The sequence below is a fragment of the Acomys minous genome (genome assembly GCF_964271855.1).
Source record: "Acomys minous genome assembly, chromosome: 9".
In the NCBI taxonomy this organism is placed as follows: domain Eukaryota; kingdom Metazoa; phylum Chordata; class Mammalia; order Rodentia; family Muridae; genus Acomys; species Acomys minous.
In genome coordinates this window covers 119732123-119753997 of record NC_140490.1, presented here as the reverse complement: position 1 = coordinate 119753997, position 21875 = coordinate 119732123, and the positions used below count along the sequence as shown (strand labels likewise).

General features: G+C 39.9%; 1 protein-coding gene across 3 annotated transcripts in view; it reads left to right on the top strand.

Moving 5' to 3' along the window:
* The window catches only part of LOC311605453 (immunoglobulin gamma-1 heavy chain-like), a 100977-nt gene that overhangs the window by 13646 nt on the left and 65456 nt on the right, over positions 1 to 21875 (top strand). The window contains exons 1-2 of one of the 3 annotated variants that reach the window (XM_084795976.1): positions 17675 to 17831; positions 19796 to 19929. The exons of the other annotated variants lie outside the window; for them this stretch is intronic. Coding sequence (XP_084652102.1) covers positions 17722 to 17831; positions 19796 to 19929 — 244 coding nt within the window. The 5' untranslated portion in view covers positions 17675 to 17721. Of the gene's footprint in view, positions 1 to 17674; positions 17832 to 19795; positions 19930 to 21875 lie in introns of those variants that run through there. 3 annotated transcript variants of the gene reach the window in all.

The window sequence follows — 21875 nt, the reverse complement described above, 5'->3', positions numbered from 1 at the left end:
GGAGCTGTGCTTAGTGCTGGCTCTAATCTGGAACAAACACTCCATCTGTCCCCATGACCACATTTGCATCAGGGGTGAGTCCTCATCACCCCAGACTCTGTTTTGGGGTCTGTCTGCACCTCTGTTCCCTCTGCCTCACGTTCTGCTTGTGCTGTTGCAGTTTTGCCCATGGTAGAGATCAGCCAGCAGCCAACAATGATATGGAATCTGGTCAATGTCACCTGCCAGGTGAAGAATTTCTATCCTTTGAGCCTTCAGTTGACCTGGCTAAAGAACGGAAATATGACCCAGGCAGAAGTAGCTTCTACACTCACAGAAAACAAGGACGGAACCTACAGCCGGACCAGCTGGCTCTTGGTGACCATATCTGTCCATGAGAAGGACATGTTGTTCACATGCCTGGTTGAGCATGATGGACAGGCAACAGTTATTAAAACCCATACTGTGGTGACCATAGCACATCATAAGGAGCAAGGTCCTGCCACAATGTCTGGTGAGGTCTCCACTCCACCTTCTTGGCTGTGTGTAAATTTGGCCGCTTTTATGTAAAGGTAGCAGTCATGTTTATGGTAGGGCAATCCTGACAACTACAAAGTAAAATGTTTATGTCAAAATTCATTCCCAACTTCTCAAAGGTCTAATACATCTTTCCACTGATGTTTTCACATCATAGATTAAATCCGTAAGGAAAAAAAAAAAAAAAGACTTCGTCCAACACTAGTCTCTTCATTCTTCTCCTTTTTTTAACCTAACATTTGTTACATCCTCAAGTTCATATCTTTCCTTTTCAATATCTTCTTTGACTCCATTTCATTTTAGATTTTTACATAAACATTTGTGAGCTCACTGGAGTTCAACTTCAACATTCCTACTGAAGTCCTGTAGTTTCTCAATGGCTTAGGTGCACAGCTGAGTGTGAGGGTTTATGAGAGGAGCCTCCTTTCTAACACCTTTGAAAGAATTGGTATATATAGTATATTATGTATGTATATAATATATCACATACATACACACATACACGTGTATACATGTGACCATGAATGTACCACTACTACATAAAGTTTTCAGTTTAGGTGTCATCTCTTGCCCTTCTTCAATCACCTTATGAGTCAGTAGTTTTGCAATCAGGGAATCTAGCAACAGAAAAAGAATTGGGATGTTGCGTTCTTGCCCTGAGACCATGTAGTCTGGTCTAATGAAAGAAAGAAAAAGCAAATGTCCCCAGGAGCACAGCAATACACAGAGTATAAGACCAATTTGCTAGGGAAGTATTTCTCCTCAACTTACTACTACCTTAGGATCTTGAGTTATGTAGAGATGCATTTATATGAATATGTTTTATTTCCCTTTTGTGAAACAATAAGAGGGGCCCTCAGCTCAAATGCCTTTTGAAAAACCTAGGTTCCTTGGCATACACTCCTCCTTGTGAGCAATTCTGCAGGATAAACACTGATTCACCTAATTTTCTATGTACATACCTGTTAAAACAGTAAAGATGAGAAAGCACAGGGTCCCTTACAGTAAGAACTATGTAGATGCTGTACAATTACACCCCCTGATGGCTCTGTCATGTGTGCTCATAAAGTGTAAACACAGTCCACAGTGAGTGATCAAATATATAAGGATATTTTCATCCAAACTAATATCATTATCACATTCAGTAAATTTTTTCCATTAATACCCATCAATCTTATGCTTGTTTAATTGTTAGTTTTTATTAAACGTACATCTGATTGTATCCGACTCACTTTTCTCCTCCCTTTTCACACCCTCCCCCCTTTCCCTATTCCTCCTCTCCTACTCCTCAGAAAAGGGCAGGCCCCCGTCAACCCACCTCAGCACATGAGGTCACATCAGTACTGAGCACAACCTCTTCCTTGTCACCTGGCAAAGTGGCCTAGACAGAAGGAAGTGAACAAAAATCACGCAGCAGAGTCCAGAACAGAGACAGCCCCTGTTCCCTTAGAGGATCCCTTAGAGGACCCATATGAAGAACCCCTGTTCCCTTTACTAGAGGACCCATATGAAGACTAAGCTGCCGATTGCCTACTCCTGTGTAAGGGACATAGGTCCAGCCCATGCATGGTCCTTGGTTGCAGCTTCAATCTCTGCAAGCCCCATCGGTGGCAGGTTAATTTATTTCATTGGTCTTCTTGTGGAGTTCTTGTACCTGCTGGGTCCTTCTGTCCTTCCCCCACTTTCCCACAAGGCTGCCCCTATTCCACCTAATGTTTTGCTGTGAATCTCAGCATCTGTTCAATTTGCCAGGTGAAAGTATGCTAGGCTCCCTGCCTGAAGTATAGCAGAGCATCCTTGATAGTGTCAGGGTTGGCTCTATCCCACGGTGGATATTTCTTTTATGTGCCCATGGATTCAGTTTGCAAGTATTTTATTGAGTATTTTGGCATCAATGTTCATGAGGAAGATTGGTGTGACATTTTCTTTCTTGGCTGAATCTTTTGTGGCTTAGGTATCAAGGTGACTGTAGCTTCACAGAATGAGTTTTGCTATGTTCCTTCAGTTTCTATTTTGTGGAATAATTTGAAGAATATTGGTATTAGATCTTCTTTTAAAGTACGGTAGACTTCTGCACTAAAGCCCTCTGGTGATGGGATGTACTGTTGTATTGAGAGATTTCAATGACTACTTCTATTTCCTTAAGGGTTATAGAACTATTTACATTGTTAATTTGATCTTGATTTAACTTTGGTAAATGGAATCTATCAAGAAAACTCTTCACTTGATTTAGATTTTCTAGTTTTGTGGAATATAGGCTTTTGAAGTAAGACTTAATGATTTTTTTTGACTTATTGTATCTATTGTTATAACCCTTTTTCATTTCTGACTTTGTTAATTTGGATATTAACTCTCTGGATTTTAATTAGTTTGGCTAAGGGTTTATCTATCTTGTTGATTTTCTCAAAAAAAAACAGCTTTTAGTTTTGTCAATCTTTGTATTGATTTATTTGTTTCTAAGTTATTGATTTCATCTTTGAGTTTATTTCCTGCTGTCTTTTCCTCTTTGGTGTGTTTGCTTCTTTTTGTTCTAGTTCTTTGAGATGTGCTATAAAGTTGGTACTATGTGATCTCTACAATTTATTTATGAAGGCGCTTAGTGCTATAAAATTTCCTCTTAGCACTGCTTTCATTATGTCCTATACTTTTGGGTATGTTGTTCCTTCATTTTCATTGAATTCTAAACAGTATTTTATTTATTTATTCATTCATTCCCTGACCAGTGGTCATTGTGTAGAGTTTTTCAGTTTCCATGAGTTTATAGGCTTTCTCTTGTTTCTTCTGTTGATGAGTTCCAGCTTTAATCCATTGTGGTCTGATAAGATACAAGGGGTTATTTCAATTTGTTGATCAAGCATATGATCAAATTTGGAGAAGGTTCTGTGTGATACTGAGAAGAAGATATAGTCTTTTGTGTTTGGGTGAAATGTTCTGCAGATGTCTTTTAAGTCCATTTGATTCATAATGTCGATTAGTTTCATTATTTCTGTTTGGTTTCTGTCTTTTTTTTTTTTTTTTTGACCAGTTCATTGATGTGAGAGGGGTGTGTGGTGGTCAATGTGCAATTTAAGCTTCAGTAATGTTTAGTAATGTTTCTTTTACAACTGTGGGTGCTCTTGTGTTTGGGGCATGGATGTTCAGAATTGAGACATAATCATGGTAGATTTTCCTTTAATGAGTATGAAGTGCCTTTTCCCTTCTCTTTTGATTAACTTTGCCTGGAAGTCTATTTTACTCGATATTAGAATAGCTACTCATGCTTCTTCCTTGGGTCTGTTTGCTTAGAAAACCTTTTCCCAGCCTTTTAGTATGAGGTAATATCTACCTTTGTAGCTGAGGTGCATTTCTTCTATGCAGCACAATGATTGGCCCTGTTTTCACATCCACTCTATTAGCATGTGCCTTTCTATTAGGAAATTGATTCCATTGATGTTGAGAGATATTAGTGACCAATGGTTGTTGGGTTCTGTAATTTTGATATTGGTGGTGGTAGTCTAAGTGTGTGTTTCCCTTCTTTTGTTTTCAGTGGTTCAAAATTATTTATTTCCTAAGGGTTGCTGTTGCTGTTCTTGTTGTTGTTGTTTGGTGTAGTTACCCTTTTTGTGTTGAAATTTTACTTCTAGTATCCTCCACAGAGATCAGTTAGTCGAAATATATTGTTTAATTTTGGTTTTGTCATGGAGTCTTGTTTTCTCAAATTATGGTAGTAGTAGTCTGGGCTGACATCTGTGGTCTCTTAGGGTCTGTAAGATATCTCTGCGGGATCTTTGGGCCTTTAAAACCTCTGTTGAGAAGTCTAATAGGATTACCTTTATGTGTTATTGACCCTCATCCCTACAGCTTTCAGTATTCTTTCTTTGTTCTGAAAGGCTAGTGTTTTGATTATTATGTGGCAGGAGGATTTTCTATTTTGGTCCAATAAATTTGGTGTTTTGTAGTCCTCTATTACATGTATAGGCATCTCCTTCTTTAGGTTAGAGAATTTTTCTTCTATGATTTTGTTGAAGACATTTTATGGAACTTTGGGCTGGTCATCATTTTCTTCTTCTATTCCTATTGTCCTTGGTTTACTCTTTTCACTTTGTGGCAAATTCCTTCAATGATTTCTGCTAGAAACTTTTTAGAGTCTACATCTACTTTGATTAATGTATCCACTTCCTGTATCATATCTTCCTAAACACGGCGCAGGGTAACTTGGCGCTGCACCTGAAACATGCCTAATTCTCTGATTCCCTGACATAGCTCTGGACCTGAAACACACATAATTCTCTGATCCCTGACATAGCTCTGGACCTGAAACATGCCTAATTCTCCCTGACATAGCTCTGGACCTGAAACACGCCTAATTCTCTGATTCCCGGACATAGCTGTGGACCTGAAACGCGCCTAATTCTCTAATTCCCTGACATAGAACTGGACCTGAAACAAATCTAATTCTCTGATTTACTGATAGAGTTCTGGACCTGAAACAGGCCTAATTCTCTGACTCCCTGACATAGCTCTGGACCTGAAACACGCCTAATTCTCTAATTCCCTGACATAGCTCTGGACCTGAAACACACCTAATTCTCTGTTTCCCTGATATAGGTCTGGACCTGAAACGCGCCTAATTCTCTAATTCCCTGACAGAGCTCTTGACCTGAAACAAATCTAATTCTCTGATTTACTGATAGAGTCCTGGACCTGAAACACGCCTAATTCTCTAATTCCCTGACATAGCTCTGGACCGGAAACAGGCCTAATTCTCTGACTCCCTGACATAGCTCTGGACCTGAAACACACCTAATTCTCTGATTCCCTGACAGAGCTCTGGACCTGAAACACATTTAATTCTCTGATTCCCTGACAGAGCTCTGGACCTGAAACACATTTAACTCTCTGATTCCCTGACAGAGCTCTGGACCTGAAACACATCTAATTCTCTGATTCCTTGACACAGCTCTGGACCTGAACCACGCCTAATTCTCTGATTCCCTGACATACCTCTGGACCTGAAATTGAGTTAAAGTCACAGAAGAAAGCTTGCTAAAGACCTGAGGATAACATTGGAGGATTAAATTTGGAGGAGATGAGGGTGATCTGATGTCAGCCTACCATTTTACCTGGTCAGAATGGCCTATAATTTCCCTGAGAGCAGGGACAAAGCAAGTACTGGCCATAAGGGGCTTACGATGGAAGGCCTGTGGGATCCACAGGAGGTGGGGGCATGGGAGAAAGGAGGCTGTGTTAAGTGTTCTGTTGCAGAGATGGGGGTGAGACTGAGGCATAGAAGTTAGGGGATCAGAACGGGAAGTAAATGCCTGGATGTTGAATACCTGCTTCCCTGGTAATAACCAGTCTTTCATTTTGCTTTGAGTCTGTTTTTAAGCTCCCAGTATGCCTTGAAATATGTACATTACTATGTCCTCAACTGGCTAAGCTGGAATTAATCTATTAGTTCCAAGAACAAAATATGTCTAATTGATAGGTAGACAACATTACACTAGTCATACTCAGAGAACAATTGGTTTAACATGGTACTTTCTTGGCTCACAGGTAGCAGCTATTGAATTTGAGTATAGCTAAATATTCATCTTTTTTCCCAGCTTCTCTGCATCAACTTGCTCTTCGTTGTCCTCTCCTTCTTCTCCTCGTGCCCAGGCTCCTCCTTCTCTTCTTCCCCATCTCTGAGACTATGTCTTCCTATCCAGCCAAGAATGTCACTGAAGTTCTGGACTAAGGAGATTCTCTTGAATCAGCTCCTGATGGCTGGGACTACAGGTGAGTGGCATCATGTCTGGTTTGTTACGGTTAATTTTTTATAAGTCCATTTAGGTCATAGATCTCACATGTTTTGGAAAACAATAATCTGGATGATTTTACAAAGAGAGTTTTGTTGATGTCATTTGTTTTTTTGTTTGTTTGTTTGTTTGTGGGTATTACTTTGCTGAATGTGTGTGTGTGTATGTGTGTGTGTGTGTGTGTGTGTGTGTGTGTGTGTGTGTGTATGTGTGTAGCTTAAATAGGTGGACTTTGAGTAAATCAGTTTCTCTCTCTAGCATGTGTGGGCCCCATCCTATCACTGGATCATTTTCTCAATGGAACAGACAAAGATTTCCTACTCCACCCTCCTGCATAGTAGAGAAACATAGCAAATGGCTTTAGAAATGTTTCTGGATCTTCTGCCAGCACACACTGACTAGACTTTAGAGCCTCAAAAATCGTACATTGATTTCTGGGGAAATCTCACCTTTCCTTTGTGCAAATATTAAAAATAAAAAAATTAGTAACTCCCATATGACACATAGAACCACACAAAGAAAGTAGAAAACACATCTCAACAGGATAACTATTTTCCAAAATAAAGTACACCAAAACCCAATCTGGCTGGCAACACACAGAACTGAACATAGCTGTTATATTTTTAGCTCTTATACAGGTGGTGAGAGCATCTCATCTCATTGGTTGGGAGTTCAGCTTCAGAAATAACGCAGTTGACTAATTGCACAAAGGGAAAGGTAAGGGTTCAGGAAATACAAGTTTTTACAAAGCTAAGTATCTTTTCTTAAGAAAAAATTTACATCACACATCTATTGTTTCAGTTTCTCTTGTGATCCTTGAGTCATCTGCTTGGTGTTCCCAATTAAATTATATTTCCTTTTGTTTTCAACTAAAAGCAACTCTTCTGTTAAACACTACTATTGAAGTTAAGGGGACAGATACATATAATCATGATACATTATTTCCTAAGGCAGTTTTTTATTATGTATGTCTTCAGAGCACCATTCCACTCATTTGAAAACACCACTTCACTGATACAAACTTTCCCTCCTGTGTGTTTTCAACAGGGTGTTTTGCAAAAATCACCCCAGAGCTTCATTCCATAGCAGATGTTCACAGTAGACTCAAGGTCAGAGCTTCCTGTTGTACACATCTGCATTATGGATATCCAAAGTATAAGTGAAAAGAACCACAAGTGTGATACATATCAGGATTAAAAGAGAGCTTATGTATCTACAGTGCCTCCACAGAAATACTCATCTACCTTGGATTGTGCACTTCTTGATGTGGAGGAATAATTATTTTTTTAAGTTTTTGGCTCTATCTTTTTCTCTTTCTCCTATATCTGCTCAACATGAAGCCACAATGTAAATTATATATAATATTGCTTCACCAGCTATCCCTTGAGATGTTTGCTGTAAATGAGTCTCCTACAGATTAATATCCCCCAGTCTTCAGAAAACACTTCCCATAAAAACTTGCCACTTTAAATTTGTATCTGTAAAACAAGGAATACTTATAGGTACGTATAAGTACCCTCTGAGAACTTAAGGGTACAATCGAGCATGGGATAAGGAAGTGATAGTAAGTTAAAATTAATTTTGAGAAGTCTCAGACCACAGACAGTACATTTGTCATTTGCACTATTCTAGAAGCAGTAACCCTAAGGGCTAAACACAAATACCCAGGGAACTGGTTCTCACGGCTAAACAGTCTAGCATTGAGTAAGGTTCCCTTGCAGCTGACATCACCTAAATCTCTACTTTTTCTAGACTTGTCTTGGTGCAAGCTTTCTATTCTTTTGTACAGTTAGTTTTTGATATTCATAATCCTTCCTCTCATACAGCATCTGCTGTCAATCATTTTGACAAAGCATGTTACATGGATGAGCCCACCAAGGTTTGGCAGGCAAGAGAACTTTTCTACAGTGTTAACAAAAAGTAATGTGTATTTGCCCCAAAGCAAAATACTTTATCATATTAGATAACCTTTTTTTTTTTAAAAGATAATTCTTGTTTCATGAAAAAAATACTTAAATTGAAAGTTTTCCAGGGTAAATTTCTACCTTCTGGACGATCACAGGAAACAGGTTTGCATCTGACTTAACATCTTGGTAACAGTCCAGTTGCCTATGAGATATAATTTGCTAAAATTGAGAACCACTGTTACTATGACAGATTTTAAGTTTTCAATTAACAATAGCCAGTAGTGTACACCAATTATTTTATTAATAACCTACTGCTACATAACAGTGCCCCATGGGTATAGAGTCTCCCTATATAGCAATGGAGAAAATGCACAACAGATACACCCATGGCCACCATGAAGCAGGAAATCGCTCAATTGAGGTTCCTATGCTCACATTTCAAGTTCACAGCCGAGATTAACTATCACAAAAATGGAAACACCAAAGCAAACAATCCTTAGACCTGGATTAGAGGGGAGAAAACTGAGTCTTAAGAATTTGGCTCTCTTTTCCTTTCTCCTAGGCTCTTGTCTGTGGTCAGTGAGGGCATGTATCCTTCTCTTTCCCTAGTTCCTCGGTGCACATACTTGGAAACGGAATATCTCCTTTCCATCCTGAATGACTCTGACGTCATTGTGCCCACCTATTCTGTCTGTCTTGGGAAAGAGTCTACGTGAACCCCTTTTCAGTATAGTGATATACCCCCTTTGTGCTCCATCAAGCACATGCTTATTAAAGTCTACCCACTTGCTCTCTGGAAGAAATCAGGGAGCTATGATAAAAATGCCCTGCCAAATTCAACTTAAAAGAGCAGGGGTTTATTAGGCTCACATGTCCAACTTAAAGCTTATTACTGAAGTGAATTGTAGGTGGCAAGGCCTTCAATCAGAAGAGTCACATATCCATAGACAGGATCAAGGGGAAATTAATTACTTCAGTCATGCTGGTATTCAACTGTCCCACCCCATTTTAGAGTCAAAGATCCCCTGCTCAGGAAATTATTCTGCTCACAAATAAAATGAGTTTTCAGAAATCAATTAACTAAAGACAATCCCTCACAGACAGTCCAAGACACATTCTAAATCTAAACAATCTCTCACAGGTGTATCTGGAGGCTGGCTTCCTCTATGCCGTTGACAATTAATACTAAACATTGCACAGTCTACTGGATTTGTGTAGTCTAACAGCCCATGTTTACCAGGATATCAATGAAGAATTTCCAAGGGTCCCTCCAAAAGGACAGCTGGATTACTCTAGCATTGGGCTGCTCTCATAAACACCATATGCGCTTAAGTGAGAACTCTTAGGTAAGACTGGGAAGAATAGGACTTAATCAATGTCAAGGATCTTAGATTCAGGTGTTTGGAAACAACCTTTAGTGTTGGATTCCAGTTGGTGAAGTACTTAGACAATATGACCTGAAATAAAGTGGATCCAGTGTAGAGTCCACAGAAGGAGAAAGGATTCCTTTTCTGGGCATACCTGAGTCCCTGTGGAAATGCATGATATATAACTCCTGCTGTGCAGCTTCCTGTAACATTGTTTCTATTTCAAAATAACAAGTTCCTGTTGCTCCATGCCACTGACATGTTCTTTATTTAGAATGAGCCACAGTAGCTCTTTTCTCTTCAGATTGGAATCTGGGATCTCACCAGCATAGACACTGGGTAGAGCAGGCTCCTTAGCTCTGACTCTGCTTGACCTGGAATCCTGGCCTTATATTCCTCACAATATCCTGCTGCTAACTCTACTGCTGGTACTCACAGGTGGGCATGTCCCTGGAAAACAGTCTTCTCTCTGACCCTGGGCTCCTCTTGCCAATGGAACTCAAGGACTCCAGCTAAACACAAAACTGATTCAGGAAAAGTGTTCAGAGCATCATTTGATATCCTATAGCCGAATTACAGCTCTGCATATCCATCGGTCGCCACGGGTGGCCAGAAACACTCTATCTGATAACACTTCAAAAACAATAACTCAGTATTGTAATATTATCACAGAATATCATTTAAACTACTGTAACTCTGAGGCCCCTAGCAGCCACCAAGTCATTTCCAATGCAGCTGATGGGGCCATGTAGCAGTTCAGCACTCTCTGCTCACGTCCAGAGACATTGAAGCTGACATGCCGAGCACTGACATGACTGTGGGCAAAGTGTTTCCGGAAATGCTGAGCCACCATTCCTTCTCAGTGAGCTGCCTCATTGTGTCTTCGGTCCTCTACTTCATTCCTCATCTGATCTCAATCTTCTGATTTAGTGCTTCTTTGAGAAATTATACTATTATTTTGTCTTCCCAGTGCTTGTGTTTTAATGCTACAGTTTCCATGGCAAGGCACCCACCCTAGGGCTGGCAGCTAAAGCCATAGACATTCATTTACACACAATATTGTGGGCTGGAAGCCCAGGACCAGCTATCCATAGAGTTGCTTTATTCCATGATGTTCCTTCTTTGGGAAATTGTGCCATCTCCTCTCTTCACACAGGATCTTCACTCTGTCTCTGTAGATTTTCTCCCTTTGACCTCAAGTAACCTTTACCCCTGTAAGGACTCTAAACCAACTATCATCACATTAGGATGTGCTCGGCTGTAACTTTGATATGTAGAGTATAAGCAATTCATCTATAACAGTTCCTTATACACCAAGGTTTCAAGATGTTCCTTACATGCAGGTGCTTGTATGCAGTAGTTTTGCAAAGCCACCCCAATGTCATCCATATTGGAATTGAGAACTGTTCTCATGTCTAAACAAGGCAACATGTTCCAGTAGGGAGAGTTCTCTAACTCAGATCCAAAATCATGAATGTTTCATTTGTAGCTTCTAAAATAGTGCCAGAATAGACGTCCTCACAGAGCCACAGTCCTGCCGATAAGCACATACTCTCTTGGGGAGGCCTGCTGCATTTGAGTTTATGAGGATGTTGCCATTTTTCCACCTGGATGTGGTGTAGCAAGTCTTCTCACAACCCCTCAATGGAGAAAGACAGGTAGTGTGGCTTCACACTGACTGAATCCGTACACATCATAAATATGGACACTGAAATGCAGGGTAACATACTGCATAGGCAACCCAAACCTCTGAGCAGCTCAGGTAAAATGCAATTCATAGTTTTCTGGGGATACTAGCTTTATTTGCCATGTCATGTGCCCTAAGGGTGTCCTTGAGAAGCATGTTAGTGGAAGGTGTGGCACAAAATAGCAATCCGCTATGTGTAAAACTCTATTACATCATTTTCTCCTTAAGCTTGTGATAGAGAGGAAAGGTGACTTCTTCCCTTCAGAGAGGACCCCTGACTTGCACCCAGGTGAAGAAGAGGGAAGGGTTGACTCCAGCACCCTCCTTCATACTTACTGATCTTACATAGCTATTCTTTGAGCAGAAGACACAGGGTAGAGCTGCCGTCTACATCCATCCTTGAACATGGGGCCTGGCCATGGAAGAAGGAAAAAGGCAGGCTCTGCAGAAGCCACAGAACAACAGCCCCCAACAGCTACCTTGAAAAGAGATTTGGCCTACAATTCCCCACGTTAGGCTCTTAGAGAAGAGACAGTGTCTGGGCTTGCAATGTCAAGACTTCGGAGTGGGGACAGTTGCTTTCTGTGGTAAATGAAAGTGAGGGCCCAGAAAATGACCGCTGACACAGCTCAGAAGAGGAGACAAGAGTTTTCATTTCAGCCTCTGTATCCTCACCTGTGACATCGTAATGACAGATCCCTTAGAGCCGTGGGACTCACCTTAGAGTTGTGACCTCTTTAGGCAATCAAAGGAACCTTTCAGGGAGGCCTCATATCAGATATCATGCTTATCAGATATTTATATTACAATTCTTAATAGTAGCAAAATTATAATTATGAAGTAACAACAAAATAACTTTATGGTTGGGGTCACCACAACATGAGACACTGTGTTAAAGGGTCCCAGCGTTAGGAAGGTTGATAACCGTTGCTGTAGAGGGAAAGGTTGGACTTTTTTTTATCACCTGGCAGAACCATACCCCAAACCAGGTGGAAAATCATTTTGTAAAACCTTGGGTCTGCATCCATCACTGCTGATGTAACATGTGAGGAGGACCAGGGCTTCCATATGGTGGCCTTACATGATACCCTCTCCCTGCTGGTACAGTATGTAGACTGTCTATAGTGAAAGAGCGAACTCGTATAACATTACTTAGAGAAACTTTTGACTTGAGGGTAATAGTTTATCACTGTGTGGTCTGTTACTCAGAGGCCATGTGACCAAGGCCATGTGACCTTGGACTTCTCATGTCCCTCTCCAGATTTAGTTATCCATGTAGTTAAGGTGGGATAGGAGGCTCTCCACAAGGCTGCTCTGTGGAATAAACTGGAAAAGTGAGAGACATCTCAGTCCAGGTTCTTCAATTGATTGGATATGGTTCTGGACATCTGAAATATCTAATGACTCCAGAAGGTTCCAGTACACACCCCGGGTTGAAAATCCCTCAATTACATGCTGTAAGGCAAATAGAGGAACTTGGAATTACTCCTTGGATACGGCTGTTAGCACATCAAGCTGAGGCATAACAGCATCTATGCTTCAGAATATCAGCAACCAGCCTTCAGCACACATTTCCCTGAAGCCCTAAAAGTTTTCTGCATAGAAAGGGGAAATATCAGACAAAGTGACAGCCTACAGATAGAAAAAATATTTCTCCAGCTACATGTATGATAGAGGGCCCCAATATAGAAATGATCAATAACGACATTAATTTAAAAGTGCCTGTGGCATTTCACCATGCTTGGGCATTTAAAAACATCCTATCACTACAGTCTAGACTCCAACTGAGTATTATCTTTTACAAAAGAGGAAAATACTTTCCAAATACATTTCAAAGTGTTTCAAAATTTAATTCTGAGGAAAGAAAGTGCCATATAGCTACTGCATTAGTACAGGCTCCCCTGCAAACTGAAGAATTTGAATTCAGACTCTAGACCTGAATTTTCTCATCAAAGAAATTGTAAAGTGTGGCAGGAAAAATAGGCAGGCCATAAAGAAGGTTGATTGAAATGTTCTGTAGTGCCATGGAGAGAGTCCTCCTGGAGCCTTGACTCAAGTCGTGTGATGAAGGGACTCATGAGATTAAGTCCACTGTAGCAGCCACATGACATTCAGTCATCTGGTGACAAGAGGCTGCGAATGATGTTGGTGTAACTCAAGGACAGATTTCAAGGCTAATGTATGGGAAAACCTCCACTTAGCTGTGCATTTCCATTGTGGGAGGTTTGCCAATATAACTTTAAATCTGCTATGTCGATACCTGTAGTAGGTGTTTTTATTTGCCTGTTTATTTGCTTACTTGCTTGTTTTTGTAGGGGTTGCCTTGAATCTCCAGGGTCATTTTGTGTTTCCATATAAAATTTAAAATTATTTTTTGAAGAATTACACAGGAAGTTTGATGGGATTGAGTTGTATCTGTAGATTGCTTTTGGTAGGATGGTTTCAAAGTATTAATCCTGCCAGTCCTTCTGCCAGACTGTGAAATCTACCAGGCTGCCATGATATTCTCTCTTTTGCCTGTTGTAACATATGAACTTTAAAGGTTATTCCTGCCCTTCCGTTTGTACAAGATACATCATGGCTCGAGATTGAGAGATGTATTTTAAAAAATTTGGTCTGGTACTTAATAAAATGATATCTTTGCATCTTTTGTTGTCATCAGTTCCATCAGGGTTGTAAATTCTTCATGCATACTTTTTGGGTTTTTGGTTAAATTTATTCCAATACATTATTTCTTTTAATCTATGTGAATTTTATTTATCCTTACTTCAACATGCAGACATATGACTTAAACAGGAATAGATACTGAAATACAAAATTCCTATGAAAATGCCTATCACTGTGTATAATAATTAAGAGGAAAACTGAGTAATTTTTAAATTAGTTAGGAAGTTCTGACTTGGTACAAGATTTGTCCTAAAGCTGAATTATAACAAATTAAAGCAGAATAATTAAATCTTAATGGAAAGAGTTCAAGTCTTCAACACTTATAATTTTAGGACTGTATAATGCTTGTGAGAAATCATACATTTTCAGAACAAAAGAACCATACACTGACACTGGATCAGACCGGACAGGATTCATTCCTCTTAGCATGCTGGATGCTGACATCCTGCATCCTCCATGTTCCAGCACCAAGTGCTTAAGATGTAGTTCTGGATGAGAACACAACAGCTTCAGAGAAAGTTTCAGATCTCAATTGCTCCACCAATTCTGACTGTCCCACTCAGGACTTTGATTAAGCCCAGAACTTCTCAACATTTAAAAACTGGACCACAAAGCTATCCCTGGCTTGCTTAACCATTTTCCCCAGCTTTATTTAGGATGCTACAGAGTAATCATTCATCCCAAATCAGCCAGAAGAAACCTTAAGAGAACAACACCCTATTGCCCTTAATAGGGGCTGCGTAGGATTTTGGTTGCTATCTTGGGCTATATGTGTTTATTTTCATTGTGAGTTGGTTAAAAGTCACTATTGGTTTTATTCAGAGAGAAATCAAAGTTGGACTCAAGGATGTCTCTCTTTTTCTTTATCTTTATTCCTTAGGTTTGAAGATGGGGATTGAGAAGAAAGAAGGGGGAATATAGAAATATATAGGGAAGATACAACAAAAAGTAGATTAGTGGGTCTACTCCTCAATTTAAGGACTTAATTGTTACTCACAAGGTTAATTTTAATTCACTGGTATAGAATTTTGTATACTGATGAAAAATAAGTTTAGTTTTTATACATTGGTATGTAATTCAAATTAAGATTATTCTCCACACATGATATATATTTCTACTCTAATATGAAGTATTGCACCCATACAATTCAATTCTAACAAAAGGTTAACTTCCAATACTTTGAAAGTGCTATTTCAAGCTGCTTAGGATAATTAGGTAATACACATTAATTGTTAGTTGATCAAATCATGGTTATATCAATTACTGATCTATTTTTTATCACAAGAATATACATCCTAGGTTTAACATATAAACATTATTCTATAGATAGATAATGTAAAAGAGTTGGATAAGGTATTCAAAAACCTCAAAGACCTACAGAATATGGTATTTAAAGATGTTTTTACTATTTTAAAGATTATTTGACAATAAGATAGGTTAACTCCTGGCAAAACCCAGCCTACTTCAAAGAAATGATGAGTATCAAAGGAACTCCTTAAGAGATGGTTTCAAATGTGGCAAACCAGCCCCTGGGGAAAATGTCCTTGTTTCTTCTCTAGACAGAATTCCGCTTAAAAATGGGCAAGCTGGATGCAGGCAGAGTTGCCAGCCAAAGTCTCCCAAGACAGAGTAAGCAAATCCTCAATGCTTCCTGCCTCACAAATATGTCTGTTATATTTATTCAGCCAGAGCGCTGAAGATGATGCTCCAACATCATCATTATAGAGAGATTTGTGTGACTGTTCAAGCAGCAAACTGTATCTTTCATTTTGGAAGCTGCTAACCTGTGCTTCCTGTTTACTCAGATAATTAATGTTATTCCTTCTCAATTCACTAATGGGGTTGAAGACGAGATAGTTTAGTTTTACAATTAAGCTTAGTTGTTTAGGGGTTAAGATGTTTTTAGGCCTAGATAGATGCTTTAATTTGATAAAAATGAGATATGATAGATATTGATTTCATTCAGATATTTAGACTCACCAGGATAGAAAAGATATTTCCTTCAAGGGTGCCAAATACAAATAGCCAAAACACTATGAATGTAACATTTATGTAATTCGTGACTGTTTTGTGGTTCTTCTTGCTGTAAGTACTTAATCATATATATGTGTAATAATATAAATGTATATGTCTGGCATGTTACAGTATTTGTACTTGAGAGTGCTTCTAAGTTATCAATTTACAAACCTGACATTACACTCAGTGGCATAGAATAGTAAGAATGTGTCACTGAGTTATGTATATGCAAGCTGGCTATGCTTCAGTAGAGCATGGCTCTACACTTAGGGTACACCTCAGATTCTCCTTCTTCTGTCCATTGGCTTACATTATATTTACTACGTTCCACTCAGGCAGTGTCTACTGACAATCACTATGACAAAGCATTGCCACCAAGCTTGATAGGATGAACCCACCAAGATTTAGAGAGCAACAGCACTCTTTTTGACAATGATAACAAAATTGGTGAGTATTTCCATAAAGGCAATTTACCTTATATAACCTATTTTTAGAAACTGATAATGAATTATTTCATGGAAAGCAAGTATTTAAATTTCAAATTTTCCTTCTGGAGGATTCCAGGGGACACCATTGCCACGTAATTTACAGCTTCGTGACCTTCCCCTTTCTATATCATTTACTTTTCTGAATCTAGCCCACTGTTAGTACTATAGATTTTAAGTTTCATTTGATAATAATGTTCATAAATTATTTAATTAGTCATCTATTGCTATAGAACAAGCAATAGCCAATATTCTAACTACACACAATAATAAACACTGACTTCTGTCTCACATAAGTGAATTGATTAGTATTTGTTTGGATTTTTATGAGCTATGATTGTCAAGGGATTATGTTCCTCATATGAGCACATATAATCCTCTAACCATATGAATATATTTTCCTCCCAGTATAAGTGCCAAGGACATAAATGGCCCAAATTTAACCATTCAAATACGCTTCAATTCCATACATGTTTAGTGTATGATATTATGAAATTAGACAAAGACTCTTGGCCAATTCATAATGTGACTCAAAAAAAAGTTTTTCGAAGTTCTGGAACTTCTACATGTCTGTTGGTTTTCATATGCCTCTAGGAAAACAGCATCGTGTTCAATGAGAAGTCCTTCACTGAAGCCTCTGCAGTCCTCTCTAGGCATCTGTGCAGCTTTATATGTAGGCACAGCCTTCAGCCCAATACGTGTAAAGAGATATCTTGAAGTTCTCATTGGCGGTCTTACTTCCATTAACATTCTGTTGGCATGACTTACCAAATGACACTGAAATGCAGACATCATGGGGCTATGTTGACATATGATGAAAATAAGAATATTCAAATAAACTGAAAGCAAGTAGAACTTTCATTATCCATTGACAGGATCTTGCTACATAATCTTGGGTGACCTGGAACTCAGAGAGGTCCACCTGACTATTTCTCAGTACCATCATGCCCACCTTGAGTTCCTTTCTTTTTTTTTAATTTTCTGTTTCTTTCTTTTAGTTTTCCTTCTTTATTCTTTTCTTTTTCTTTCTTTCTTTTTTTTTCTTTGTTCTTTTTTGGTCTTAAGAGACAGGATTTCCCTGAGTAGCGTTGGCTCATAGACTCACTTTGTAGACTAAGCTGGCCTCGAGCTCACAGAGATCCTTCTCCCTGAGTGCTGAAACGAAAGGTCTGTGCCACCACACCTGGCTTCAGTTAATTTCTCATTCAACTCTGATTCATCTGCCTAGGGTAGCATTTCCCATGGTGTGCTAGATCCGTAGTTAGCAATGGAAAAAGTTACCCCACAGATGTGCCCATGAGCCAACAAGAAGCAGGAAATTGCTCAATTGAGGTTCCCTGTTCTCGGGTGTCTAGTTCACTGCCACTGAAACAACACTGCAAAGACTTCTTAAACCCAGTTAAGAGGTAAGAAAATTCAGTCTAGAAAGTTTAAACCCCCCCCCCCTCTCTCTCTCTCTCTCTCTCCCTCTCTCTCATTCACTTTAAATCCCAATTATAGCCCCCTCCCTCTTCTCCTCCTGGTCTCACCCTTGCTCACTCTTCCCCTTATCTCCCCTCCCCTACTCCTTAGATAAGGGGACCCCCCCCAACCCACATTGGCAGATCAGCATAGGACAGAGCTCATCTTCTTCTTCTGTGATCTAGCCAAATAGCCCCATCAGGGGGAAGTGATCTAAAACCAGACAACAGTCCCTGTCAGAGATAACCCCTACTCTCATTTTTAGGAGACACACAGAAAGGCCAAGCTACCCATTGGCTACATATGTGGGGGGGACCTAGATTGAGTCCATGTATGGTCTTGGTTAGTCTATTGGTCTTCATATTCCCCCTTGGGCGCAGGTTAGTTGGCTCTGCTGGTCTTCCTGTGGAGCTCCTACCCTTCCAAGACCTTCTATTCTTTCTCCCCATTCTTCCATGAGACTCTATTCTCTCCTTAATGTTTGGTTGTGAATCTCAGCACCTGTTTTGCCCCACTGCTGGGTGGAGCCTCTCAGAAGATAGCTATGCTAAACTACCATCTATAAGCATAGCATAGTGTCTTTACAGGGTTGGGTTCTTCCCCATGGGGTGGGGTGGGCCTCAGGTTGGGCCATGGATTGGTTGGACATTTCTTCAGTCTTTGCTCCATCTTTATTCTTATACATCTTGTAGGGGCTGCACAGAGAAACCCTGTCTTGAAAAAACAAAACAACAACAACAACAAAAAACCTGGATATATTATCTTGCTACTTTTCCTAGGCACACATCTGAAGTTGATGAAAGGATTTATCTTTCTCTCTCCCTCATTACTGGCTTCACACAATAAAAAGTGGAATATTTTATTTCCATCCAAATCAGACTCTGACGACATTGTGTCAGTGTGCTCTTCCTATCTCAAGACCATTTGATTTCCTCTTCCATGTTCCATTAAGCATATATTTATTAAAATGGTATCACATGCTCTCTGGAAGTAATCCGATGATGTGATTGAATATGCTGACAAAGGCAAATTAAGAGATTAAGGGTTTATTTGGTTCACAGTGCCACATAACAGCTTATAATTGCATCTGCATCCAGGCAGCAAGGCTTTGAAGCAGCACTTGACATTATATACCTAGACAACAGCAGAAAGCCGTGACTTAGTCCATGTATGCTAGCAGTGACTTAGTCCATGCATGCTAGCATTCAGGTGTACCTCTCTATTTTATAGTGCAAGAAGGCCTACTCAGGACATTATTCTGACCAGAATTAAGATGAGTTTTTTCAAATCAATTAACTAAAGAAAATCCCTCACAGATGGGTTCAGATACATTGTAAACCTCAACAATCTCTTACAGCTATCCCTGGTGACCTGCTTCATGTGTGCCAAGTTATAAATTAACATTAATTACAACATAGTTTCTGTGTTTGTGTAGGAAAAAAGACTCCTAAGTGTCCTTTGGACTACATTTACCAGGATATCTAAGTTACAGATATCCGAGGGAATCATTCCAGGACAACAGCTGCTTTACTCCAGCACTGAGCTGCTCACACAAATATTAATGTACTTAACTGAAAAGTCTTATGTGACAATTGGAAAAATGTGCCATAATCAACATCTAGTGTCTGAGACTTAGATGTTTGGGAGACATTGTTTTGTACTGGATTCTAACTGTTGAGTTACCAAGATGTATTGAGACTACATGGATCCAGCACACGTTCAAATGAAAGGCAAAGGGCTAGTTTCACTAGGCGTATCTGAGTTCCTATGAACATGGATAATAATACAGCAACATCCCTACAGCTGCCTGAAAGTGTGTATCTATTTCAAAATAACCAGCGTAGTTCCTGTTTCTTCATAACACTGGAGTGTTCTTTATATAGCAAGGCAAGTACCTCTTTCTCAGCAGATCAGAGCCTGGGATCTCACAAGAACTAACACTAGGCAGAGCAGGCTCCTTAAACCTGAACATGCTTCACCTGGACTCCTGGCCACACACTCCTCACTGCTTCCTGCTATTGCTGCTGCTGGGACTTACAATAGGTGAGCATGCCCCATAAATGGAATCATCTCCCTGCCTCTTAGCTCCATCCCATGGAAATTAAAGGACTTCCAGTCAGCCACCTGAACTGTCACAGGAAAGACAGTCAGAACATTGCCTCGGGGCCTAGAGCTAGACTCCTGAGAGCTGCTCTGCATGCCAACAACTTTCAACATGTGGCGAGAGCATCCTATGTGATAGTGCTTCAACAACGATAATTTCTAGTGTCTCATCTAACAATATTCTTTTCAGCAGAAGCCACTTAAATCAGCCTATCATCTCTTAGTCCCATCAGAGCCACCACGTCACATACAATGCAGCTGATGGGGCCACCTGGCTCCAAGCTCATCACTCTGCTCACTTCCTGAGACATAGAGACTGATGTTCAGGCCAGTAACGTGGCTCTGGGTGAACTATATCCGGCAATGCTCAGCAACCATTTCTTCTCACTTAAGTTCCTCATTTTATCCTCTGGCCTCCAGTTGCTCCTTCATCTGGTCTCAGTATTGCCACTTACTGCTGCTCCTTTGAGAGCCTGTACTATAATATTGTCTTACCTATGACAGTGTTCTACTGCTGGGGTTGCCATGACAAGGTACCACAGTCTGGTGGGTGAATCAGCAGACATTCTTTTCCTCTAAATTCTGGAGGCTGGAGGCCAGGGTCAAGGTGTTCAGTGAGCTAACTTCTTCCAAGATGCTTCTCCATTGTAAATTGCATGTTCCTCTTCTGTCTTCACACATGATCTTACTTTATCCTGTCTCTGTGACTCTTCTCCACTTCCGGAAATAAAACCAGTCACATTTGGTCAAGACACACCCAAATGATCTCAATTGGCTTTAACTCTTTAAAGATTCTAGATCACTTGGAGTCACATGATGCTAGACTGTGGTGTGGTTTTGATATGTAGAGTATGAAGAATCCATCTGTAACAGGTCCCCACACATCTCTGGTCTTCTTGATGTTCTCCAGTGAGTTTTATTTCCTTCTACTTGTGTTGAGCAGGATTGGTGACACTCTGAATGGCCCATGCTTGTGATTCTATAAGGGATATTTGTCCTCATTTCCTTCTTTGGCAATGAGGAAGACTCCATTGCTGACTCCATGGCTTAGTGTGTGTGTTTATCAGCCCTCAGGCCCCACTTTGGCTCAGGTGTTATACGATCTAACCTCACACAAGTCTAAATGCCCTCGTTACCTTCTCTCAGTATACCTGCGACTAGCAGTAGGAGATGGGTCTTGTTAATGATTACAGCACTTCTTGAAGTATTCTATTTCCTAAACTTTCTGCAATTATTATATAATTACATTGTATCCCTGCTCTCTCTTTTTCAAGTCCATGACCTTTCTTTGTTTCATTAAGAGTTTTACACACACACACACCACCACCACCACCACCTCCACACACACACACATGCTCATATATGTCTGTATGTTCCTAAATATATAAGTAGGGCTTTATAAGTCCACATGTTACCTAAACAAGTACTACAGCAATAGACATGTGAAGAATAAAGGGGTATCACAACAAAGAAGAATGTGTATCCCTTCTGGATTCTTTTTATTCAAATTCTAGCCATGCTTTGCTTTATTACTCTCTCCCTACCATGATTATCTGTCTTCCTCCAGTCCCCAATGCAACAGGAATGCCAGCAAATTGAAATTTCTAAACAGCGATCTGTAGGCCAACTTCTGCTTTTATTGACTGACTTATCTTAGAAACTGGCTTCAGTTCTGGAAAATTGTTTAGCAAAATGTTTGCTTTGTCTCAAGCAAGGTCTAACAGGGAAGACGGTGACAGGGGCCTTTGGAGACAAAATTGTAGCTCATATCCATTCTTGCCCTGATATTTCCTGCTGCCATGAGTTGCTGCTTGGAATATTATTCCACCACACACCATCATCATCATGAGGCTCTGCCTCAACCCTCAGAACCCTGAACTGCCTGA